The sequence below is a fragment of the Dromaius novaehollandiae genome, chromosome 3 (genome assembly GCF_036370855.1).
Source record: "Dromaius novaehollandiae isolate bDroNov1 chromosome 3, bDroNov1.hap1, whole genome shotgun sequence".
Classification (NCBI taxonomy): Eukaryota; Metazoa; Chordata; class Aves; order Casuariiformes; family Dromaiidae; genus Dromaius; species Dromaius novaehollandiae.
In genome coordinates this window covers 63012481-63035246 of record NC_088100.1, presented here as the reverse complement: position 1 = coordinate 63035246, position 22766 = coordinate 63012481, and the positions used below count along the sequence as shown (strand labels likewise).

General features: G+C 45.4%; 1 protein-coding gene across 3 annotated transcripts; it reads left to right on the top strand.

Annotated features, from left to right (window-relative positions):
• Window positions 1-1573: 1573 nt before the first annotated feature.
• SGK1 (serum/glucocorticoid regulated kinase 1) lies at window positions 1574-10752 on the top strand. Of its 3 annotated transcripts, none has more exons than XM_026120829.2 (12): window positions 1574-2091; window positions 5158-5233; window positions 5698-5773; window positions 6225-6329; window positions 6849-6932; window positions 7037-7168; window positions 7453-7565; window positions 7763-7886; window positions 8218-8313; window positions 8437-8592; window positions 8697-8786; window positions 9517-10752. In XM_026120829.2, the coding sequence occupies exons 1-12, from the start codon at window positions 2058-2060 to the stop codon at window positions 9682-9684; spliced, it is 1254 nt and encodes a 417-aa protein (XP_025976614.1). In that variant the 5' UTR covers window positions 1574-2057; the 3' UTR covers window positions 9685-10752. The 3 variants fall into 3 exon arrangements, 2 of the variants coding, with proteins under 2 accessions (XP_025976614.1, XP_025976608.1); XR_010388374.1 differs by lacking the exon at window positions 1574-2091 and adding an exon at window positions 4813-4967 and having other exon boundaries at window positions 8675-8786; window positions 9517-9660; XM_026120823.2 differs by lacking the exon at window positions 1574-2091 and adding an exon at window positions 4814-4967.
• The last annotated feature ends 12014 nt before the right edge of the window (window positions 10753-22766 follow it).

Below are 22766 nucleotides of genomic sequence, written 5' to 3'. Positions count from 1 at the left end.
TTGCTAAGCCTGCATGCTGTGCCTGCTCTGCACTTAAGCCCCGGTTGCCAGTGGTTCCAACAGAGCCTATGTCTTTCTGTATTCTTCACAAAACTCAGCAGTTTGGAGCCCTGGTCTTGACCCCGACGTGATGAATACCTGGTGCTGCTTTTACATGAAATGCAGCGATTTGACAGTCATGTTTTACAGCACATTTATTGCATTAGGTTACTAATCAGGTCTCTTCTTGCCAGTAATGAGCAGTTCCTGGGGTTTTGTGAGTTGGTTAAATTCTGTGAGTACAAAACCACTCACATACCACTTAGAAATACAATATAACAATCTCAGAATGGAGGTATGGGGTCACACCCCATGTGGTATTACCAGCACCAGCTACCAGGGGACCCCTAAGGCCAAGAAGAGGCAACCGTTCAGTGATTTGTCCTCAGAACACCCTCCTGGCCCCCAGGAATTTGTGGTTCGGGAATCTCTCAAGTCAGACATGCTGCCTTTGTAGTCAATAGTCCTCAACTGTTTTTTTTCTCTATTAATTTGTCCAGTCATTCTTGAGTCCATCCAAACTTTTGGCATCCAGAAATCTTGTAGCAAGGAGTTCTATAACTTAAATATTCATGGTGTACAGAGTCCCCCTTTCCTTTTCTTTTTCTTTTTTAACTTCCAATCTATTTTAATTCGCGTTACTTTCTAAAATAAATAATTTACAAGTTCAGGGCTCTTAATTTGTCAAGAATTTTAAGACTGAGGGAGGAGTGTAATATAAGAGTGAGAAACATTACGGTAATTATTCGATTTTTCTGTTGTATTTACTTCTTAGCAGTACGCTTCTAACCTTCAGTAGCAGCAGTGACTATACAAATTCTTGATACAAATCCTCGCAATGTCTTGAAATTTTCACAAGGTGAAATGATGTTTTTCTAGAAGACTGATGCTTTTCTAGAAGACTCAGCTCTTGGAGCCGTGGGATCCATAGGCACCTTTGGGCCGCTTGTGCTCTCCCTTTTCAACCCTAAGGTTTTTGCTCCCTGAGAGAAAAGTTTGGAAACGCAACCTCAGGGCACTCAGGCTTTTGAGCCAAAGCTAAGGCTTCTGAGAATCCTATTTGCGACTCTGCAGCGCTGCCTGCATTAGAAGTAACAATAATCCGTCCCTCGGGAGGAATTCTCCCCTTCGGCATTAAAAAATGCTCGCGATGTGAAGAGCGCGTCGACGGGACGGACCGTGAGCGAGATCCCGAGAAGGAGGAAGGGCTAGGGCGGCAGGCGCGGGGGGCTCAGCTCCCGCCCCGCAGGCATCGGCGGCGGCCGGGCCGGGCCGGGCCGGGCCGCCGGGGGCAGCGGCAGCGCGGCGGGAGCGGAGCCCCGCGGGCGGCGGGCGGGCCGCGCCGCCGGGCCGGTGCCGGTGCGCGCCCCCTTCCAGGGCGGAAGGCGCTGGGTGCCAGGCCGGAGCGGGGCGGCGGTCCCACCCCGGCGCTATCCGGCCGGCAGGGAAGCCCCGCCGGGCGCCGCGCCGGGGCAGAGCCGCCCCGCCGGCAGCACGCAGGGCCGGCGGCCCCCTGCCCCCGCCCCGCGGCGTTTTGGCACTGAGCCTCGGGGGGAGCGGAAGACCCGCTCCCCGTGCAAGGCCACTCGCACCTCCGTGTCGCGTCCCCTCCTCCGTGGGGAAGAGTTATCCGCTGCCGGCAGGTCAATTAGGGCCGGAGCGGCCCCCCCGCCGCTCCTCCCCCCCCCGTTGCCGGGTGTGTGTGTGTGTATGTGTGTGTGCAACAAACTCCCGCTGATTACAGTAATTTTCTGGGCGATGTTGCAATGGGGCAGAGTGTGCGGGGCGGCCCGTGCTGAACTTTATAACGCTCCTGCATGTAAATCGCCCTCGATACTGCGCTCATAAACGGGGCAGCCGGGACGGCGGCTGGCCTCTCCTCACTCACCGCCTCCCTCCAGCCTCCGGGCCGGCCAGGAAGCGGAGTTATTTGGGATTATAGCAACGGCCGGGAGCCCAGTCACAGCTTCAGCGCGCGATTCAGCGCTGCCGTGCTCGGGATCTTGACAGGGACCGCGATGAGAGGCAAAGAGGAGAAATCTTCGCTGAAAGGTGGGTTCGCCTCCGCGACGCCGGTCCAGCCAGCGAGACACCCTCCCCGGCAGGGCAGCGCCTGAGCGGGGGGTTAAACTCTTGCTGCCGGCGGGGGAACGACAGACATCCCGCACCGCTCCCCCCCCCCCCCCGCAGTGCAGCCGGTGAGGAGGGGGTGCGGGCGGAGGAGCGAGGCACGGGGAGGCAGATGGATGCGGGGGGTGGGCGGGGGTGGTACAGCCGAAGCCTCGTTTGGCGCTGAAATGGGGGCCAGGAGACTTGGCAACAGCAGCGGAGCCCTTGCGGGAGGCTGCTGCAAGGCGGCGGCAGGGGCGGGCAGCGGCGGCTGTGGAAGGGGAAGGCGCCGCAGCTCACGGAGCCGCGGGGCATCTGCGGGCGGCGGGGTCCGGCCCGGAGAGGGGATCCGAGGCGGGGTGCAGGTTGTGGGAAAGGCCGGGGGAGGTTGTGCCGGAGCCCGTCGGCGGACTGGGAGACGCTTGCCCCACGCACGGCGGGCATGCGGATTTTTAAGCCAGCGCCGCCGGCCCAGGGGTTGCGGAGCGCCACGTTGTTGTTCAGCCAGGAGAGAGATGTCAGGGGGGCAGCGAGGAGGAAAAAGCACTGGGGGGACTGAAACTCTGGGTACACGGAAAACTGCGGGGCTCGAGTATTTTTTGACAGCAGCACCCTGGAAGCGGGAGGCGGAGGGAGGGGGACAGAAGAAACTTGACTGCTCCTATTCCTATCTACCTATTCCGATTTTTTTTTTCATCTGCTGCCATTAATGAGAGGGACAGTTTTTGCAACGAAGTGAGGGAAGTAACAAGTGGGAGAAGCTAGTGCCCCGCCAGCTACAGCCAGCTTTGCCGTGCTTCTCCAGGCCCCTTTCCCCGGGCGCCTGTTGCCTTGCTCTGCCCGTGCTGGGGCCGCAGGGCAGGTCCCCCGTCGGCTCGGGAGGGGAAGGACACGGGCAGCTCTTCTCAGAGAGGAGCGCAGCCGGCGAGTTCCCTTTTTACTCTCTCGCTTTAAAGTCTTTTAAGCAGCGCTTTTTAAAGGCTTGCGCCCACCTTGCAAGGGCATCTTTTCCAGGACTCACGGCCATCTCTGTTACTGCTCCGCGCCGTGCTCAGGGTGAGCTGCAGCTTTTGATGATTGCTATGCTCGGGAGCTTTTCCAGTGCGTGTGTGTGTGTGTGTGTCCAGGAGAACACGATACCGACAGCTGCCAAGTTATGCCGCCCAGCGGCCGTCTGGGGCTGCGGGAGGAGGCAGCAGCGGCGGTGCAGAAATTAAAAAAAAAGAAAAAAAAGGGGGGCTCCAGGCAGGGGGAGGATGGGGGCACATTGCAGCTGGAGCCGCTGGCCGCAGCCCAGTGCACTTCGCTCAGATCGCGGGGCGAAATAAATGCCGAAATCACTCCCCGTCGCGTGGAAAGTTCCGGCCGGCTGCGGCGCGCCGGGGCCCGGCGCCGCCGGGGCCTCCAGCCTGGCGGGGAGCGGGGACGGGCGCGACGCGGCGGCGCTGGGGGCCCCCACGGCCGCCTGCGCCCCCGTCACACACCGGCCGCCTCACGTGTCTGCCGCAAGGAAGCGAATTGGTAATTAAGTGCTGGGTACATGGTGTACCCGAGTGAGCGTGCAAAGTGGAAACAAAAATTGGGGGAAGGGTTGGTAGTTCGCTTTTTCTCTTTTTTTTTTTTTTTTTTTTCCTGTTTGCACTTGTGCCGTCCTGGGTCAGCTTCTCACCTTTTCTGGAAGCAGAACTCTCCTCCTCCCCCGCCACCCTCCTCCAAGTTCAGGGAACTGCATTTTTTGTTCCTTGTTTTCCTTTTCGGCATTAAAAGGAACTTTTTTTTTCTTTTTTCCCTTTTCCCTTTCTATAATGTCCCAGACGGGATCAAGGCAGTGCGCTGAAGGGACGTTTGTTTAAGGTCGTTATTGAAAACCAGGCAGGAAATCTTGTTCTCCTGAGTCACTGAGGTTCCTTCACGCAAACGTCAGCGGCCCTTATCGCTGCTCCCCGGGGCGGGCGGCCCCGCCGGCTGCGGCCCCGGGAGCGGCCGCGGCCGTAGCCGGGCTGCGGGGGGCACTTGAGAAAGAGGTGCACGTCCGGCCGGAGCGAGATAAGAGCTTTATATAACCGCATCTTTAGGCCGGAAAAAGAAGGGGGGAGGGCGAGGAGAGCGAGCTGAGGCCGCAGGGGTTCGCTGTGCCAAAGAGAGGGGTTTGGTGCTTCTCGCTGGGCTTGTTAAGAAACTCTGGGCAGCTGTTGGCTTTGGTGCTTTGCCTTCGTGCTTGCGCCGCTGTCGGGGGTGGGGGCGGTGGAGGGGGGCTTGTGCCCCAGGCCGCAGCGGTTCCCTTTGAAGCTGCGGGCTTTGCGCGACGGAGTGCCAGCATTTGCAAGCAATTAAGGGGGAACGCTGGCTGGTCATGCCTTCGCCTCCCGCTATTGAAATGCGCCGAGCTCCGGGCGAGAAAGCAGAGGCAGATAGCGGGGGCCGCTCGTAGCTCGGGGGGGCGACGGGGGAGCGTCGCCGCGGGGGCCCGGGGGCACAGAAAGCCGTCTGCGGGGGAGGCGCGGCCGCCCTGCCCGCTGCAACCCGCCGGCGGGTGGCGGGCGCTCCGCACTGCCCCGGCGCCGGGGGGGCTCCCACGGGCGGCGGGGCGGTGACAGGCGCCGGGCGGCCGCCCCCGAGCGCGGCGGGGGCGCGGCGCCGCCCCGGCCCGCCCCGCGCCGCCGCCACTTAAGCGGCGCCAGTGGCGGCGCGGGGCACTGCGGCGCCGGGAGCCGGGCAGCGCCGAGGAGCGCCGCCCTCCGCGATGACGGTGAAGGCCGCGGCCGCGGGCCCCGCGCTGAGCTACGCGAAGATGAGGGGCATGGTGGCGATACTCATCGGTGAGCGGCGGGCGAGGGGCGGCCGGCCTCCGCGGACCCGCTTTTCGGAGGATGCTGGGGTGTCCGTTGAGGGGGGGGGATTGTGGTTTTTTTCTTTTTTTTCTTTTTTTAACAGAGCAGCCTGACTCCGGTTGCTCTTAACGCTTTTACCGCTGGCGTAACGATTTCCCCCCCCCGTCTTTATTTTTAGCTTTCATGAAGCAGAGAAGAATGGGGCTGAATGACTTCATTCAGAAGATAGCCACCAACTCCTATGCATGCAAGCAGTAAGTATCAACAATTTCAGCCAGATTTCACTAACAAATATCGCTATATATTGTGAGACCTAGCAACAAAATGTTTGTTAACTGTGATGCCTCCAGCGTGACTATTACAGAAGAGGTAATTGCTCTTCTTAGGATATTACTCACTTCCTAACAAATCTTCATGGGCTGGCTGTGGGACAAATCAGTTGGACTGGATTCCCACAGCCCAGTCCCTAATCTGAGCTGTACTTACAGTACAAAAAATTTTGCTGTATGGTGGAATTTACCTTCTCCAGGTTCATTTTACTCCTTAAGTCGAATACGTTGTTTCAGTCGCCTTCTGTAATACTCCAAACTGAAATTCATTTTTCGCAACCAAAATTCATTTTTTGCAAGTGCGATACTTGCTTGCCCTCTAGTGGGAAGATCTGCATGTCTGAAGCTTACGGTAACTGTTCTAATAATGGGTGCTCTTATCCTTGCAGCCCTGAAGTGCAGTCTATCTTGAAAATCTCCCAGCCTCAAGAGCCTGAACTTATGAATGCTAATCCTTCTCCTCCAGTAAGTAGATTTTACTGTGTGAAGCATTTTTAGAATGAACCAGCAATGGAAACATGGTTAAACTGGCATCACCAGGGTTACTTTAGTTCATGTTGTAGTGCACAAATGTAAAAAAAGAAAAAAAACAATCAAGTTAGAGTAAATATTTTCCCCCCATACTGAGAAGAATACTCACGTAAGTTTAATTAGTTGTAACTTCATTATGGAATGTGACTAAGAGTCAACAAGATTTTTAAGAATGTAACAGCATGGAGTTTATTTTAGGCAGTACAAAACAGTTTAATGCAACTGGCAGAGGTCTAGATTACATTTTTAGTGGTATGGAGCATTCCCATCTTCACTTTCAAGATCACTTGATTTATGTTTAGAAAGAAGTCTGTCCTATGGTCAAGAGTCTCACTGCCAAGCTGTTTTAGTAAATGTAGTGGTTTTTGTCTGTTTGCTTCTCTAGCCCAGTCCTTCACAGCAGATCAATCTTGGTCCATCATCCAACCCACATGCCAAACCATCAGACTTTCATTTCTTAAAAGTGATCGGAAAAGGCAGCTTTGGGAAGGTAAACCTTTTTTTTCCCTTTCTTTTCTTTTTTTCCCCTGTAATTTAATTACTCTTCAGCTCCTGTACACAATGCTTGAGCGTTGGGTTTGTACTGGCTTTGGTAAATGAAATTTAAAACATATAAAACAGAGCCAAAGCATGCCCTCCTCCCCAGCGCCTGGCTCCCTTTGTAGCTGTGAGGTGTTTGCCCTGGGGTGGTCAGCAGAGCAGGGTGCCCGTTTAAGGAAATGGTCATGAAAGAGCAAGTGAGCATGAAGGCAGTGGTGCTTATTCAGGTTGGAAGAATACATGATTTGCTTTTGGAAGAGAAGGGCCTGCTAAATCTAAATAAACCTCCTGCTAAATCTAAATCTGCAAGGGTGGTAGTAGTGTCAGGCATTTCCAGCCAAGTGTTTGCACATTCAACCAGAGGGCCCTAGTGGGGCTCAGCAGTTAACATCAAGGATTGTTTCTAGTTGTGTTTACAATTTGGCCTGCATTTCAGTGTGTTCAGTTGTGGGATTTTAACCTCTTCCAGGTTCTTCTTGCACGGCATAAGGCAGAAGAACAGTTCTATGCTGTTAAAGTCCTGCAGAAAAAAGCAATCCTGAAAAAGAAGGAGGTAAGCTGCTCCTGAGTGATGCTGTTGCGATGTCCATGAAATATACTTTTGCTGCTGTTGGTAAGCAAATATTGTCACTAAACATTTATTTCTTATGTTTTCAGGAGAAACACATTATGTCAGAGCGCAATGTCCTGCTGAAGAATGTGAAACATCCCTTCCTGGTTGGGCTTCACTTTTCCTTCCAAACGGCAGACAAGTTGTATTTTGTCCTAGACTACATCAATGGTGGAGAGGTAAGCATCAAGAAAATGAGGTAGTATTTCCTATAATGTGCTCATGATGGTAGTGTAGACTTTTTCTCCCTGCCTTTTAAATAAAGCGTTCCAAGGGGAAAAGTCGTGGGGGAAAAGTTATTAAGAGTTGCCGTCTCCAGCCTGCCAAGCTTTGAACGACCAAAGGATCGTTAGGCCACTTCCTGCTATTGTTCTCTCTAGCTATATATGTTGAGTCTAATTAAATGCATTGTTAACAGGCTTTGGCGCCGTTTACAGAACTTTGTTCTTTCTGTCTCCTGTAGTTGTTCTACCATCTCCAGAGGGAACGTTGCTTCCTGGAACCGAGAGCCCGTTTTTATGCTGCTGAAATAGCCAGTGCACTGGGCTACCTGCACTCCCTGAACATAGTTTATCGGTAAGCAATGCCATTCAGTTTGAACTAAAAAAACCCCACATACTTTGTTTAACGTGCATTAAAAAGTTGATCTTACTTAAAAGCAATTCTGAGCTAAAACTATTTTTTGCAACTTTATGAAGATATGGGAACAATTGCACCTCACATATTCTCACTGTAGCTCTTTAACAGTTGTGTTCTTTCATCTGTTACCACAGCGACTTGAAGCCAGAGAATATCTTGCTTGACTCTCAGGGGCACATTGTCTTGACCGACTTTGGACTCTGCAAGGAGAACATAGAGCACAATGGCACGACCTCCACCTTCTGTGGCACGCCGGAGGTATGCTCAGCATTAGGCACACACAGCGGTAACAAGCCTTGCCCTCGTTAGCAAAAACTGCCATTTCCAATGTAGATTTACAGCAGGTTAGATCAGGGGGAGGTATTATGGGTCTCAATGTCAAAACTGTCCATGAAGACATGTAGGATGCATGCAGAACAGGCAGAGTGAGAGAGAACAGCTTTCAAGCTGTCTCCCTGCTTATGGAGAACATAACATTTGTCAGTAGCTCTTGTCCAGTTAAGTGTCTGCTTTAATTCAAGAATATAGGGGCTTTCCTAATTACAAAGATCCTTTTGGCTAACAGGGCTCTCTTCCTTCTCTTACACAGTATCTTGCTCCTGAAGTTCTTCACAAGCAGCCCTACGACAGGACTGTCGACTGGTGGTGCCTTGGAGCAGTTTTATATGAGATGCTTTATGGCCTGGTAAGTAATGAATGGCCCTGGTGGCAGATGAAATTAGCTTCCTCTTGCTTATTGTGCCGTTGGGAAACATGTGCCCACATGTCAACCTTATGAACTTCAATCTCTCCTCTGCCTTTCCCACAGCCGCCTTTCTACAGCAGAAACACAGCAGAAATGTATGATAACATCTTGAATAAACCGTTGCAGTTGAAGCCAAATATTACCAACTCTGCTAGGCATCTCCTGGAAGGCCTTTTGCAAAAGGATAGGACCAAGAGGCTTGGTGCCAAGGAGGACTTTGTAAGTGCAAACTGTCCAGTTCCTGTACGCAGCACAGGAATATGACATGTTACTTACATTAAAGTGCTTTGTTCTGAATTAGTCTATTTTTCTGTCCATTACAGATGGAGATTAAGAATCACATCTTCTTCTCTCCAATTAACTGGGATGATCTTATTAATAAGAAGATTACACCCCCTTTTAACCCAAATGTGGTATGTATCACTTCTAATTATGGAATGTATAAAGGATGTCTTTTCTCCCCTTGTCTTTGTGGAGTGCCCAGAAGTCAAAGGGAATATTGCATATTGCTGTGTTTAAGGAATACAGTTTTTCCTTTCCTTGTTGCTGTCCAGACAAGGTTAAAATAAGCAGTAGCTGACTCTTTGTTAATAGATAGTCTCAATTTAGCTGTTCTTTTGGCCTCACACAAATGCTTCATTTGCATGGCTATTTTAAAATAATCTCTGCCACCCCCATTTTACCAAAGAGGGGAAGAGAAGGTGTGGAAAATGGCTTCCCAAGCATAGAGTTACATTGGGCTTGTCAAATCTAACATGCAGGAACAGGGGTCTGTTGCAGAGGTTTCTCCCTTCTTTCTGAGCACTTCTTAAAACTACATGTAACTTGCTCAGAGATCAAAGTCCTCCCTGTAAACTGCTGCATGGGAGAGTGACGTATTTGCATTTGGCTTTTGTTGCATGAGCTTAGTTGGAGGGTAGTGTATTAAATTGAATCATCATCTTTTTAGTAAGACAATATGCAGCAGGATACAAAAAAGGTCAAACTATAACTGGCAAAGGCTGTTAAACAGTGAGCCCAAGGTGACAACACTTTGAGTCTCCACACGAGGGTTTTCGTCCTCATTTTGGATTGAACTGTGAACTCATGCAAGTTAGGCAGATTTGGTCTAAACACTTTGTCTTTCCTTTTCTCGTTCCACAGAGTGGCCCCAGTGACCTGCGACACTTTGATCCTGAATTTACAGATGAGCCAGTCCCCAACTCCATTGGCCAGTCTCCAGACAGCATCCTCATTACTGCCAGCGTCAAAGAAGCTGCTGAGGCTTTTTTGGGCTTCTCGTATGCCCCACCTGTTGACTCTTTCTTGTGAACACTTTGTGTGGTATTTTTTCTCCTTTAAATAATAATAACTATTATTTTTTATTTTTGTTTGGCCTTCTGGTTGAACTGCCAGTTGACCAGTCATCTTGAAAGAGAATTTGCACATTTCCACCATGGCAGCTTTGCAGCCTTAATTTCAACTACACTGTTTGCTGGAAGCTTTTTTGAAGAAGACATCACTCCCTAAATGAGCTTCACAGGCTTTTCATTTCCATTCGTTCTTCCCCCAAAGTGGTGCTGTCTCCTTGGGAAAGAAAAACAAACAGAAGTGACTGCTGCCATAGACTGCTATGGCAGACTGTAGGAGTAAGAACAAGCTGTTTTGAAATCATGTTCTGAAAAGCCTTGCCTGAAGATCTGTCTGAATGTGATAAGGATTTATGAAATGTGCCTTTTTCTGATGAGATCTTGTTAGCTCCAAAGCTTTCCCTGTTGCAGTGTGTTTTTCAGTTCATTTATGTGGGTTTACTATGTGAACAAATGGCATGTGTGTGGTCTGAGTACTACAGATGGACATAGATTAAAGCATCAATGTGACACTTGCAGGATACCACAATGTGGGGCATTGTTTGTTTCTTCCATATTTGGAAGATAAATGTAATTTTGAAATTTTTTTTTGTAAATCTATACAGTCAACTAAAATTATTGAAATGGGCTCACAATTACTTCTGTCCAAATGCTTGAAGAAAGCATTGCTGCTATGAAAAGATTTCTATTTTTAGAAAGGGTTTTTATGGACCAAAATGCCCCAGCTGCAGTCGGTCAAAGCTGTTGGTCTTTTTCTTTTCTTTTTTCTCTTTTTAATTTTAAAAGATGTCATCTGTAAAATGGGCATTATTTATGGTTTTGGGGTTTGGGGTTTTTCATTCCTGATTGTATGTATTGTAAAATATATATATATATATCTGTACATTCAGTTGTAACTCTAGATGTATATTTAAACTTACAAACTTGTAATGTATACCATCATTGTAATGTAATATAATTAACATGGTTATATGTATCATATTTTTTTTGTGACCAAACCCATTGGTTTGCAGTAAAATCTTGAAAAATATTTGCATGAACTGTAGTTATCCTTTTTTCCATGAAGAGTTTCAGCCAGCATTTTCAGAGAAAATGCCTGTGTAATTTTACTTAGGTAGGTGATCGTTATTCTGTCGAGGCACACCCATACGTGTCCTACCACAGATACACCTTGCCAGAATACTTGGTTTTCCAAATGTGAGTATCAGGGTGAGTATATGCTCTCCTATAAAGTAGAATAGCGTTCCCACTTCCTTAAAGTGGGTGTCTCTACCTCTAACAAAACAATGGTACTGCTCTCTGATGTAGACAAAATATAATTACAGTTGCAGAATCAACTCCTTAAGTCAGCTATCGTGTAACAAAGGCTTGAGCAATTTTACCGCTATGCTGCAGGCATACGATAAAAGCAGGTTTTCATAAGGCTGACGGAAACAGCTTGCCCCTGTCCACACTGGAGCACAGGCCATTGCTATAGCTGTTGCAGCAACAGTAGTGTGCTGCATCCTGAATTTCTAGTGGTAACAAAACTTGTATCAGGAAGGCAAATTTCACCAAATGATACTATACTTACTTGGATAGGGTACACACTTGTCTGAAGTTGAGCTGTTAAACCTAAGTTTTTATTACTGAATACTACTGAGTGGTCTGTAAGAGGGACTTGGGATCAACTTTTGGCCAGGAATTGGAACTATCACTTCTTTTGGGGTGATCCCACTTTATTTATTTATTTATTTATTTATTTTTCCTGCATGGTGATGGATGATTTCTTTCTGTGAGGGACTGAGCATCTTATTTACAGGTCCCACCACCCACTAGTTAGTGCAGTTGGTGGTCTCAGCAATTTGGAGAATCAAAATGGTAATTCGTTCAGAAAAACCTGGGCACAGAATCGACTGCAACTCAGGCCACTGCAATGAGTACAAGTCAAGTTCTCGAATGGGCTATTTTTCTGTTCACTGTATTTCTGAGATACAAGTGTGCAGTAACTTCCCATCTTTTATTATCTGTTGGAGATATGAACAAAAAAAATGTATGCCTTCAGCTATAAACCATGTCTCTGGAAGACCACATTTTTAGCTGAAAATGCTAACTTATAGCAGCTGAGAAACTCCTCTGCTTTTGGATCATGTTAGTATATTAAAGAGATGTAGCCACCTCATCCTCAAACTCTAACAGCCCCAAATTCATTCATTCTTTTAATACTGTACTGACAAGCCCTGCAAAGTCTTTCATTATTATCATGTACCCAAAACATCTTTTGTCATGATGATTTCTAGGCCAGAGATGTTAAAATGCGTAGTACTCATTTGCACCTACAGAAAATGAAACTGCACTTGCTAAGTGACTAAATTTTGTGATATGCATTATCTTTGCCTCACAGCATTTCCCAGGCATTAGCAAGGTGCTATGTGTAGATACACAAAAGGAGAACTGCAGCCTCAAGGTAACAAAAATTAATACTTTCTAACATATTTTTAAGAAAAAAAAAACATGGAAGGCATGGAACGTGGAACTTCAGTGACCCAGAGATCTACCTTGGAGAATTTCATCTGTGCCAAGTAAATGGTGTAATTGTAATGAGTTACTTTTAAAAGCAATTGCTCCCATTGTAATCTTAACTGTTTTACCATGCATTAGCTAATTGTACAGTTGCTGTTTTGTGCACAAGTCTGCAACCATTAGCAATGAATATTCAGCACGTGACACCACCATGTCTGAGTGTGTTTGAAGAAAGGTGAATAATCTGTCAACATATCTCTGAATCTAACGTAGTACAGTCACACAGAAAGGCGCTTGTTGTTGAGGGGGTTGTGTGTTTGCATATGTGTGCACACGTGTGTGTTTCTTTTTTAACAGCTTGCCTTGTGGAAGGTCTAGGTTGCCTTTGGAGAAGAGTCTCTGGACTTGGAAGCAAAGGTCCAGGAGTCTTGAAACGCTAGCTGTCACAAGCTTTATGTGTCTTTTGACTAAGTGCTGCATCTGAGGTTCAGTTGTACCCATTTGTAAGATGGAAGTAATGCTCCAAATTTTCTGCTGGTGGCAGTGTTGTAACAGAGCTTGGGTAGTTTCAGTCAGCAGAACAGCTGACCCAACGAGACTTAAACTAACATTATGCTGTATGTTGTATGGTGAATGACCCTGGGCCCTCATATACACCTTTGATGGAGTGTATTGATACACACACAAACATTCAAAAGCACAAATTCAGGCATTTCATGTAGTTTAGTCTGTACTACTTATCTCTGTGTACCACAAGTCACATTCATTTCATGATCCTTAGGAAGTTAAGTGAGACTTCTAAGTAAGGACTGCATTTTTCTCATATTCCCTCTAAAATCAACAGAGTGGCAAGTATTTCTGGAAGGCAGTTTAGATCTTAAGCAGGAGTAAACAGGAGGTGCCTGTTTCTCCCCCAAAAGGTTTTCAGACCTTAGTCTGTGCCCCTCTTCTGTACACTTCCCATAAGAAGCCTATCGAAATAATAAAAGCGAGACTCTTGTACAGCTTTGCACCTCCAGTGAAAAATATCTAAAATGAAGGACACTGCTCAGAAAAGAGCTTTGGATGATGATCCTAATTAAGCATCTCACCTGAGGTACCAAAAGTTAGCTGAGATGAATCTTGGCCCCTGGCCCATCTGCACTCAGCTAAGAAGTGAACTCAAATATTCCACTGCATTACTCTCCTATTTTCCTGTAGCACCAGCTCTACAGATGTTTATGTGATACCACACAGCTATAGTTAACCCTTGCAGAGCTAGTAGGATGGCTTAAAGATGGTTCCTGACACACCCCACATTTACAGTTTCTGATACAAAGATCAACATATAAAGACTGGGATAAAATTTTACATGCTGGCTGGAACTGTCCGTGGAAAGTTTCTGCAAAATGCTTCTAAAATGAGAGTAGACAAAAAAAAAAAAATGTTGTTTTGCCATTTGAAAAAGAAAACTTTAAACAGTACAGAAGATGCATTGCATTTATGTTTTGATTCAGAGACAATCTGGCCAGTGGATCACTTTATTGTCAGGTAAAGCATCAGATGACAGCTTTCTTCAAGTAACCAAATTTTAATAGTTTGTGGCTTTTCTGTAAAGATATAGGTACTACAGTAACGTTACATAATCACTGCATATTTCCATTTGGTCATCTGCAGTTTTGTGAAGTAAGCTTTCCAACTTTTGATATTTACAAGCCCTGAAGAGACCAGGGGTCTTTTGTTTATTCAAGAGTTTCCTTCTCATGTGGCCAAATAAAATAAAATAGAAAAAAAAAAAAGTACACCTCTCCACTTATCTATAGTATAGGTACAGTACACACAGCCTGAGTGCAAAACTTGCCTTTCACTGACTTGCCACAGGGCCTTTGCTCTGCTCTCAAAGGGCTGCAGCAAGGGATGAAGAAGGTAAGCAGCATTCATGTCCTTGCAGTCCCTGGTCATTATACTGGGGACCCTTGCCTTAGAGTTGCAGTGGTGGCACTTTTCTGTGTGACGGTTCACCTGGAACTGAACAGGAAATACCTTTGAGCTCTCACTGCTAGTGACAATATTTTATAATTACTGATCTTTGAACTATAGCTAGCTACAGGTGAAAGACTGCCTTTTGCTCTGCTGCCCAACTCAGAACCCTCTGATCACCCAGGGTTTATTCCCCTTGGAGGCATCCAGGGATCCAGTGCAAGGAGGTGGCATGCGCTCATGAAATCCAATTTAGACCAAGAGTGACATCATGTGGTCACAGCAGTGCAGAGTTCAGCTTCTTTCTGAAGGAGGAAGACAGAGTGACTGAGTACTTGGTGACACGAAGGTCTGGTAGCTCATACATCTGGGAAATGATGCCCTTCTGCATCTGGTATATGGATTGCTTTAAGCTGCTATTAATTAAGAGGCGGCAATGATCTCATAACTCCAATTCCTCTTCCACTCAGACTTTACCTCCCACAGAGTGAGAGTTTTCCTTCCTGAAGCTGTGTGGACCTTCACCAACCTTTCATCAACTCATCAAGGGTTCATCAACTCTTCTGTCAGATGCATTCTCCTCTATAACGTCTCTCACTGGATCCACCGACTTTTCAGATGCACCAAGCTGACAGAACAGTTTCAGTAGCTTATGACAGTATTGTTTATTCATTGCATAGATCGCTCAATTACTACCAAAATACTGTTTACTTGTGGTCTCTTTCCAGCAGGTGGGGATAGCCATCTCAGAGCTGCACCAGACGAGCACCAGTAGGCAAGAAAAACATGCACCCCCTATCCATGGCCTTCTTCAGTGCTACCTTGTCTGGGAAGGTCTGTTTAGTAAATGGGCTATAGCCTTAATCAATTTATTCATTAATGATCTGTTCACTAGGAGGATCTGAGAAACTCAGTATACACTGAATGGTTTCTCACACATTTACAAAGAGAAGATATCCCAGCAAACAAATCACTCCTTATGAATGTAGTATATGAAGCACACAATTAAGTGGTTTATAGGATAAAGCCTAAGCCTTCTTAGACTTCATCCTTCTTTTTCAGCACTCGTAAACATCCTTCCTTCTGCTCTTTAGAGTCCATATTCGTGACTGTTTTCCAGTAGTTTGAAATCCTGAGATTTTCTATATTGGTCTTCTGTAGGCTAGAAAACATAATATGCCTTACAGTGTATTTCAATAGAGATATAGTACATAGTCATACATTCTTTAAAAAATATATGGCAGGTCAGTTACCATTTTTGCTCTTCCCAGGGAAACCAACTCATTAGTTCAGGTTAGTTCATGCACAAACAACTCTGAAGACAGCTCTGCGGCTAATCTCTCTCCAGTTAAAATGTATAGGCTATACAGAGGAGTCTCCTGCTGAGACCTGTACTGTATCTGTTCAGTTATGTATGCTAAAAATGGCCTTTGAGTAGATTTACACAGAAGTAACTGCAGTTAATGACTGACTGTGCTGAGCTACACCGAAGTAAGAAATGGAGATGATATGTGGATATAAATGCCTTTTCTGAAGGGACAAAATAACCCATTTGCTTCTTTTAAGTGATGGCCACCCACAAGCTACGGGACATGCTTCATTGACTAATGGTGAAAAAGGATCTCAGCTGTGACTTTTGTTTCCAGATTTGGCTCTGAAGTTTCTCAGTGCTCCAGAACTACGCAGCTTCAGGGGTCTGGCCGTATTGCATAGCCTGGGCGAGAGGCTATCCTTAAATTCAAGAACCAGAGGTTGGTGCTGTGGATACAAGCAATTGTATCCATCAAGCACAGCTGACAGGTTGGTTATTTGCAGATGTATTTTAAAAATGAATTTGTAGGCTTGGGTTAAACCTTGTAAGAACCATTTCTGCTGAATAAATGATTATCCAGCCACTATTATATTCAACTCTGAATATGGAATATCATCTCACTGAGACCTATCAAGCCACACTTCAGTTAACAGTCTATGGCTAAGTTAATTAAATCGTATCACTTTCTAAATATAGGTCAGACATGAGCTAGTCATCCAGTGTCCCTTTTTAGTGAATGGAAAGAAACAGGCACCCCTGGAGGGCAATAGATCTCACCTGCATTAAACAGGTGGTGCGTCCTCTGGAGGGAATGGTTTCTTCCCATCACTATAAAAGGAATTTTAACCAGCTAGTAAATGCTGAAGTTGAAGCAGACTCATCCCTCCTAAGTGATCACTTACCATGCATGTATTTTGCTCAGTATAGATGTATATTTAGCAGTTTACATCATAGGCATGTGGAATTGATATCAAAGGGTGCAGAACCAATTGAAAATCACACAGCTAACTAATAGTTGAAGTATTTCACCTTTGCAGGTGCTGATAAGCCTCGTAAGCAACCAAAAAAATCAGCAAAGAAAAAAAAAATTTGTTTAAAACATCACTGCAAGTCAGTTGAAGGCTTATCGGATGTGACTAGTAAGATATTTTCAAAGCACAGAGTTTTAAATTACAGTTTACACATGACTAGTGATATATTGCTCCTTGTTCTGTGGTCATTAAAATGAAATATTTCAGTAACTGAGAACAAGGAGAGAAGAAGAGCAAGCAGCCTATAGAATGAAAAGTGCTGGAGAACAAGATGAATAGGAAGTGAAAGAAAAAAAAATTGTATTTATTAAGCACCTATCATCTTGGCTGTCTGCCCTGAAATATAGACAATATATTAAAAATGGTTATCATGACATTGTATCTCTTGGCATGTTGCCATCATGCAAAATACTGTGACAGATAATGTCAGAGTGCTGGAAATGGATAAGATATCAGGACACTCCGTTAGATAATTATTTGCAGAACTTTTAATGGAGGAGTAGTTCTTGTGTGAAATAATGCCAAAATCTACAGAGAGTTATATTAAATCATGTAAACCTCTTCCTGGCATTTTTTCATACGACATGAAAGCATAGTCAGTAGAGCTATTCAGCTAACATGAGTCAAGCCAAACATTTGATGAGGGTATGTTACTATCTGGGTCAAAAATAATTTACCAACTGTTCATACTAAAATACATTTGTATTCATTCTAAGCCAGCTTATAGAGGTTTCCAACACATTTGTGGCACATATTCACTCCAGTTCTCCCTTTGTTTTCAGTGGGACTATTTATATGAATAAGAGTTAACTTGAACGCATATCTGCTCTACCACTGAGTCTACTACAGACTTTGCCAAAGCATTCAGATGAGCATTTTTTTATGCCGTTGATTGTTTGCCTTCAGTCCACTTCAGCTTTTGTTACCTTGGGTAGTTCAGAAGTATAATTTCTGTTGTTTTCTATGTTCTCTTGATCAGAGCTGCTGGTAAGAAATAGTGACAGCAGACCTTACAAGTTGCCTCACCTTAATGAGTTATTATTACTCATGAGCAGAGCAGTAGTAATGAACTGCATGCACACCATGTATCCTTGCTGGGGCTGCAAAGTAAAACTTTCATGTTTAAGCTACTTATGTGGAGGTTTACTCCACAGCTGTGCTGGGCCAATAGTGATGATGTATTTTCAGTGGCAGCTGGGCCCAAAAAGCAGTTCATTTAACCAAAATGGGAGGGCGTCCCACTTCTGCCCCTTTCTATCCTGCCTTTGGACTGGCACTGAGCAAGTGGCCAGCAGGGAGCTGGAGAAGGGAAGCTGTGAGGGGGGCAGGGCCCCACTGTTTGGGCAAAAGTGAGATTTTAATTCAGCTCACTGTATCTTATAGATATGGCAGAGCCACTGATGGTCACTCATTTGGGCTATGGTAAATTGATCATTTTCAGTCATATAACCATAACTGGAGGTTACAGGTGGTGATTACGAGATGTATGTGGGCTGCTAGCTGTGGGCAATGAGGCCTTTTTTGTTATTTTGCCTGTACATAACCCTGCATGTCAGGGTCCAGGACTATGGACCACGACAGCAATGTTCCAGCACACGCTTGTGATGTTCGTGAGCTGTGCAACATTTTCAAAGGGGTCCTGTGTTTGAGCCATTGTGTTCACACAACTTAAACTTCCAAATAAATAAGCCTCAACTGAATCCAGGTAATCTCCCCTTAAGTACATTCATACAGCTGGTTTTTTTTTTTCTTCTTCTTCTTCTTCTCATTATGTAGTGAGGTCTCAAGTCCCCACTTCCCTGGATGAGAATTCAGGAACTCAATTTTCAGTGCTCTTTCTACTCCTGACAAAGTGTGGTTGCTGATGGATGACACTTACGTATACCATATTAGTCATACATGCACATGGAGTACCCAAGCCCATTAGATGCGGAGATAAAATGTACGCTGCTTATCATCATTTAATATCCAACACTTATCCATGTAACTGCATATTAAAAATAGGATTTGTTATACCTCTGTATTTATCCACCACTGAGTAGCAATTGTAATTGTAATTGTAATTCAGTTCCGCAAAGATGACAATTGAAAACCTGTTGATCCAGCTGTCCATGACCCTGTCTATTTGTCTGCCCTTTGTCACATCCCTGTCTCTGTGCAGATTCAGACCAGGATATTTTCTCTGCAGCCAGGAAATCTCATGCCTTCTCTTTTCCCATCATAGATAGTGCCTTAGCTTCCTATACAAGGTACTAAAGCATACAGTATGCAGCTTTCTTTGTGAATCTTTTGATTCAAGTCCTGTACTGATCATGTCATAGCAGGCCTCAACAGCCTGACCCCAAATTTTTAACACTGCAGACAACCTCTCTAATAATACGCTATCAGATGTAAAAAGTAGAGATATCTCCACGGTCATGTCAGCCTTTTCTGCATCGATCATCCACTTTTTATTTACAGGAAAGTTTTTATGCTATCTGAGATTTTGAATTTACGGAATCACAAGATACTTGTTGCAGAAGCATTAGGTTACACGTTAGTCCTGGATGCTCTAAACTCTGTCTCTAATTATTCCTATTTGAAAGACTGCAAACTTTGTTTCAGCCCTTTTAACGCTGGCAGGTTTTCAAAAGGAGGGGAGACACAAAAAATGTGGCAAAATCTGCTCTTGTTTCTGTCAACATAAATTACTGTAATGCCAGTCAGTCATGAGAGCTTACCTGGGTTTACGTAGGTAAAACTGAAAGCAAGATTTGGCCATCATATTTATTACTAGGTGAGCCCTGCTAAAGAACCAGATAGCCTGACACTAATCGGTCCCTACAGTGCTATCTGCTTTCATTTTTAGCTCTAAGCACAATGCTTTTCATTATCCTTCCTAAATTTAGAGTGTCTATCTTTACAGGTTTAGAGTCTCCACTTACGTTCTCCATAAATCTGAAGTCTTTTGCAACAGTCCTAAATAAGGTGAGTCACTAATGCTAAATTACTCTGTGGCTAAGGACAAAGAATACAGTGATTACATGATCAGGATTTAAAAAGGATACAAAGAATCTTGTGAGTGCAAATGTGGTGTTTCCAGGAAGCTTAATTCTCTATAGAGTGCCTTCTTTTTGATTTATTATTGAAATCCTCACTCTGAAAAAAGCAGCTGGAAAAGCACATTTACTAAAATGAAGAGTCACTTCAGAAGCTAGTTCATTACGTCAAATGCAAATCTTACTCCCCTTTCCCTCCTTTGAGTATAGTATCAGCTTGCCAATATATTCCAGAGCTATGATTATAGATCTTTCATGCTATAAATTCTTCAGGAGGAAAACCTTTTAATTCCATTTGTTTTAAATATTCTGTACTGATTTCCTCAAATTAAGCGAATTAATGACAGCTTCTTAATGACTTGAACGACAAGTTCATTTGCGTTCCAAGTGTAACAAAAGTGAATTTATAGACACACAAAACCAAACATTTGGTAGCAGGTGCATCTTGAAATTTGCAGAGGTATACTCTGATATTTTCTCGTTCTTAGTATACTCCTTCTATCTTCAACCTCTGCTGCATTCAAAACTCTAAGGTTTTTCTTACTCCAGGTAACTGAGATAATATATTCTTCCCTTTTGGGTTCAACCAAAACTGAATGACAAAACCACCAGTTATTCTTTTAGGAGGAGGCACAGTATTTGGTCTCAGAGGCAATTAATCCTGATTCCTAAACCATACTGACATCTAACTCTGGGCGTATCTACACCCTTCAACCAGCCTGTGACTGCACAAATGCACAGGTAGCCTCAGACGAGGTATAAAGTATCTGCAGGCTGCTCTCACTGAAGGACCTCATGTAGACCTCCCACATTCTATGCTGGGGACTGCTAGCAGGTCAGTTACCTGGTCAAATGCTTATTCTGCTTTTTAGGGGGTGGCAACCTGCGTTAAATTCTGCTACAGCAGCGCTGCCAGCTTGATCAATGCTTGGCCTAGTTAACTCTGACAGTGACAGCAAGCAAGACGTGACAACTCGGCTCTCAGGCCAGGCTCTGCAAACCTGCAGGGGATATAAGGTATTTGCTTTAGCAATGAGCCTATGCAGAAACCACGTGCTGTGTTCTTCACTACCCTGACACTCATACTAGCTAGATTATGTTTAGTCCAGGTGTATTTCCCTATCCTATCAACACACCTTCTGCTGGCAGCAGACTTTTCACCTTCTTTTCTGATATGTAAGAAAAAATGGTGTCAGGTCATACGTCACTGGTCACATCTAGCTTGTCAGTTCCTGTCATAGGAGTACAGCACTGGTCTCTGACTGTGCCAATGTCTGACTATTTCTTCTCTTAGATCTCTTGTTTCTCTTACCTCTCCTTGATGTCCTAGAATTATTAATGTATTACAGGGGACAGTGAATTATCAGTCCCTATTCACCCTGTCCATGCTACTTGTGATTTTTGAACAGGAAGCTAGAGGTGAGCAAAAGCAAATTACCAAAGGGGTGAAAAAGTGGAATTTTGGAAAAGGTCCATCCTAGCATCTTGCTTAAGCCATGCTCATTGCTTTTGTCTCTGAACAAGAAAGAGCCAAAAAGATGCTGGCAATACCTGAGAGAACTGGAGGACACCACGCTCTTTGGCAGGTTCTTCCATAAGTATATAGGCTTCTTTGCAGATGATAATGCTGCTGAGAGGTGCTAGCTGTCACGAATCAAAGGTAATTGATTCCTGTTAAGTGCTGTGAAAAGTAAAATTATTCACATTTACAGTGGCTCAGCTGTTCCTTCTAAAAGCATGGTGCACATGCAGCCCTGGGAAGAGACTGGCTGTAATTTCTGCTCCAGCCATTCCAGACGTTAGTGACTCTGCTAAACAGGTGTGGGATTTCACTGTCTCTGACACCACTGCAATGCGATTTGCTTCCAGAAACATTTGGAAGTTTTGCAGCCACCTTCTCTAGCTCTCTGCCACACACCCCTCACAGCTGAACATTGCAAGGGGTGACCTTTGTTACATTTTGGCAAACACTCTGTTTACCCACGCAATATATTCAACACACTTGGTGCCCTGTCATGAATCTCCTGCTGCCTGACACATCCTGCTCTCTGGCAGGCAGAAGCTGAATTCCTCCATAGCTGATGGGGACTGTGATGGCACCTAGTTTTAGGTAGGCTCAGATGGCCCCTTGTCTCCTAATGTCCTTTGGTGGAGCGTAGTCAGCATGATGCCAATAGAGAGGGTGCTGTTAGGGAGGTGGGTAGGCCCAAAAATGAAAAATGGACTGAAGAAAAAGGACATAACTGGGGGAGGGCTTTGCAAAGAGTTGGGGGCAGAACATGGAAGAGGGAAATGTCTGCAAAGATGCACATTAACTCATTAAATGGTTTACGTAAGACATCGCTCATGGAGCTGTACAGTGCCTGGCAGCTCCATTTGCCTTTGATATCAGGTGACTCATGAGCAACGTATGACTTTCTGGGAAAAGACTCATTTTGTTTCCTGTTCACTGGCCCCTGACCTGGTCTGGCAGCAAAGGTCCATTCCCTGTCATGTGCGAGGGGCTGTGCACCACTGGCTCTGGGCTATTGTTGCGTGCCGTTATCTCATGGAGCAGCAGGATGTGTGATGGCCCTACTCCCCTCTGGAAAAGCATACCAAAGCCTGAAATTTCATTATTCATGGAAAAATACAACCTTCTAGGAAATGAACCAACATACAAAGCCTGTAGTTCTGCACTACAAACCGATCCTTTTATAGAACAAGGTGTCAAGGCGAGCCCATGTAAAGAACTAGGGATAATGGGTTAAATAGAGTTTGACATGGAGAGATAACTGCATGGGGCATCTCTGGGAGATGAAAAATGGGCTGCAACATTGCTGCAGGGAAATGTGAAGGGGAGCTGTGAGGAGACCTCAGATTGCTGCCAGTGAAAGGTAGGTGGGGTGCTGTCTTCAGGATACTTCTGTCACTAGAAATGGTGGAGAGACAGGGCCAATTTAACCACTGCTGCTGCCATGGCAACATCTGTATGTACACAGTATATCACAGCGAATTTGATATTAGCCAGCTGAGGTACCACTGGCAAAGGAGATGTGACAACAAATAGCTGAGCCTCCAAAACCCGCTAAAGAAGTGGGTAACAGAGGGCACGGCACTACAGCGAAAGTGAGGCCCGACTGAGTTTGTCCCTAATGAACTGAAGCTACTGCTGAGATGATGGGCTAGATACCCACACTGCAGCGAGGATGGCAGTAGAAGT

Excerpts from the sequence above, each read along its gene's own strand:
- SGK1 (XM_026120823.2), top strand. The coding sequence starts at position 4,892 with ATGACGGTGAAGGCCGCGGCCGCGGGCCCCGCGCTGAGCTACGCGAAG. Across the intron at positions 6,330-6,848 it reads GAAAAGGCAGCTTTGGGAAG|GTTCTTCTTGCACGGCATAA; the intron begins GTAAACCTTTTT and ends AACCTCTTCCAG. Across the intron at positions 7,887-8,217 it reads CCTTCTGTGGCACGCCGGAG|TATCTTGCTCCTGAAGTTCT; the intron begins GTATGCTCAGCA and ends TCTCTTACACAG.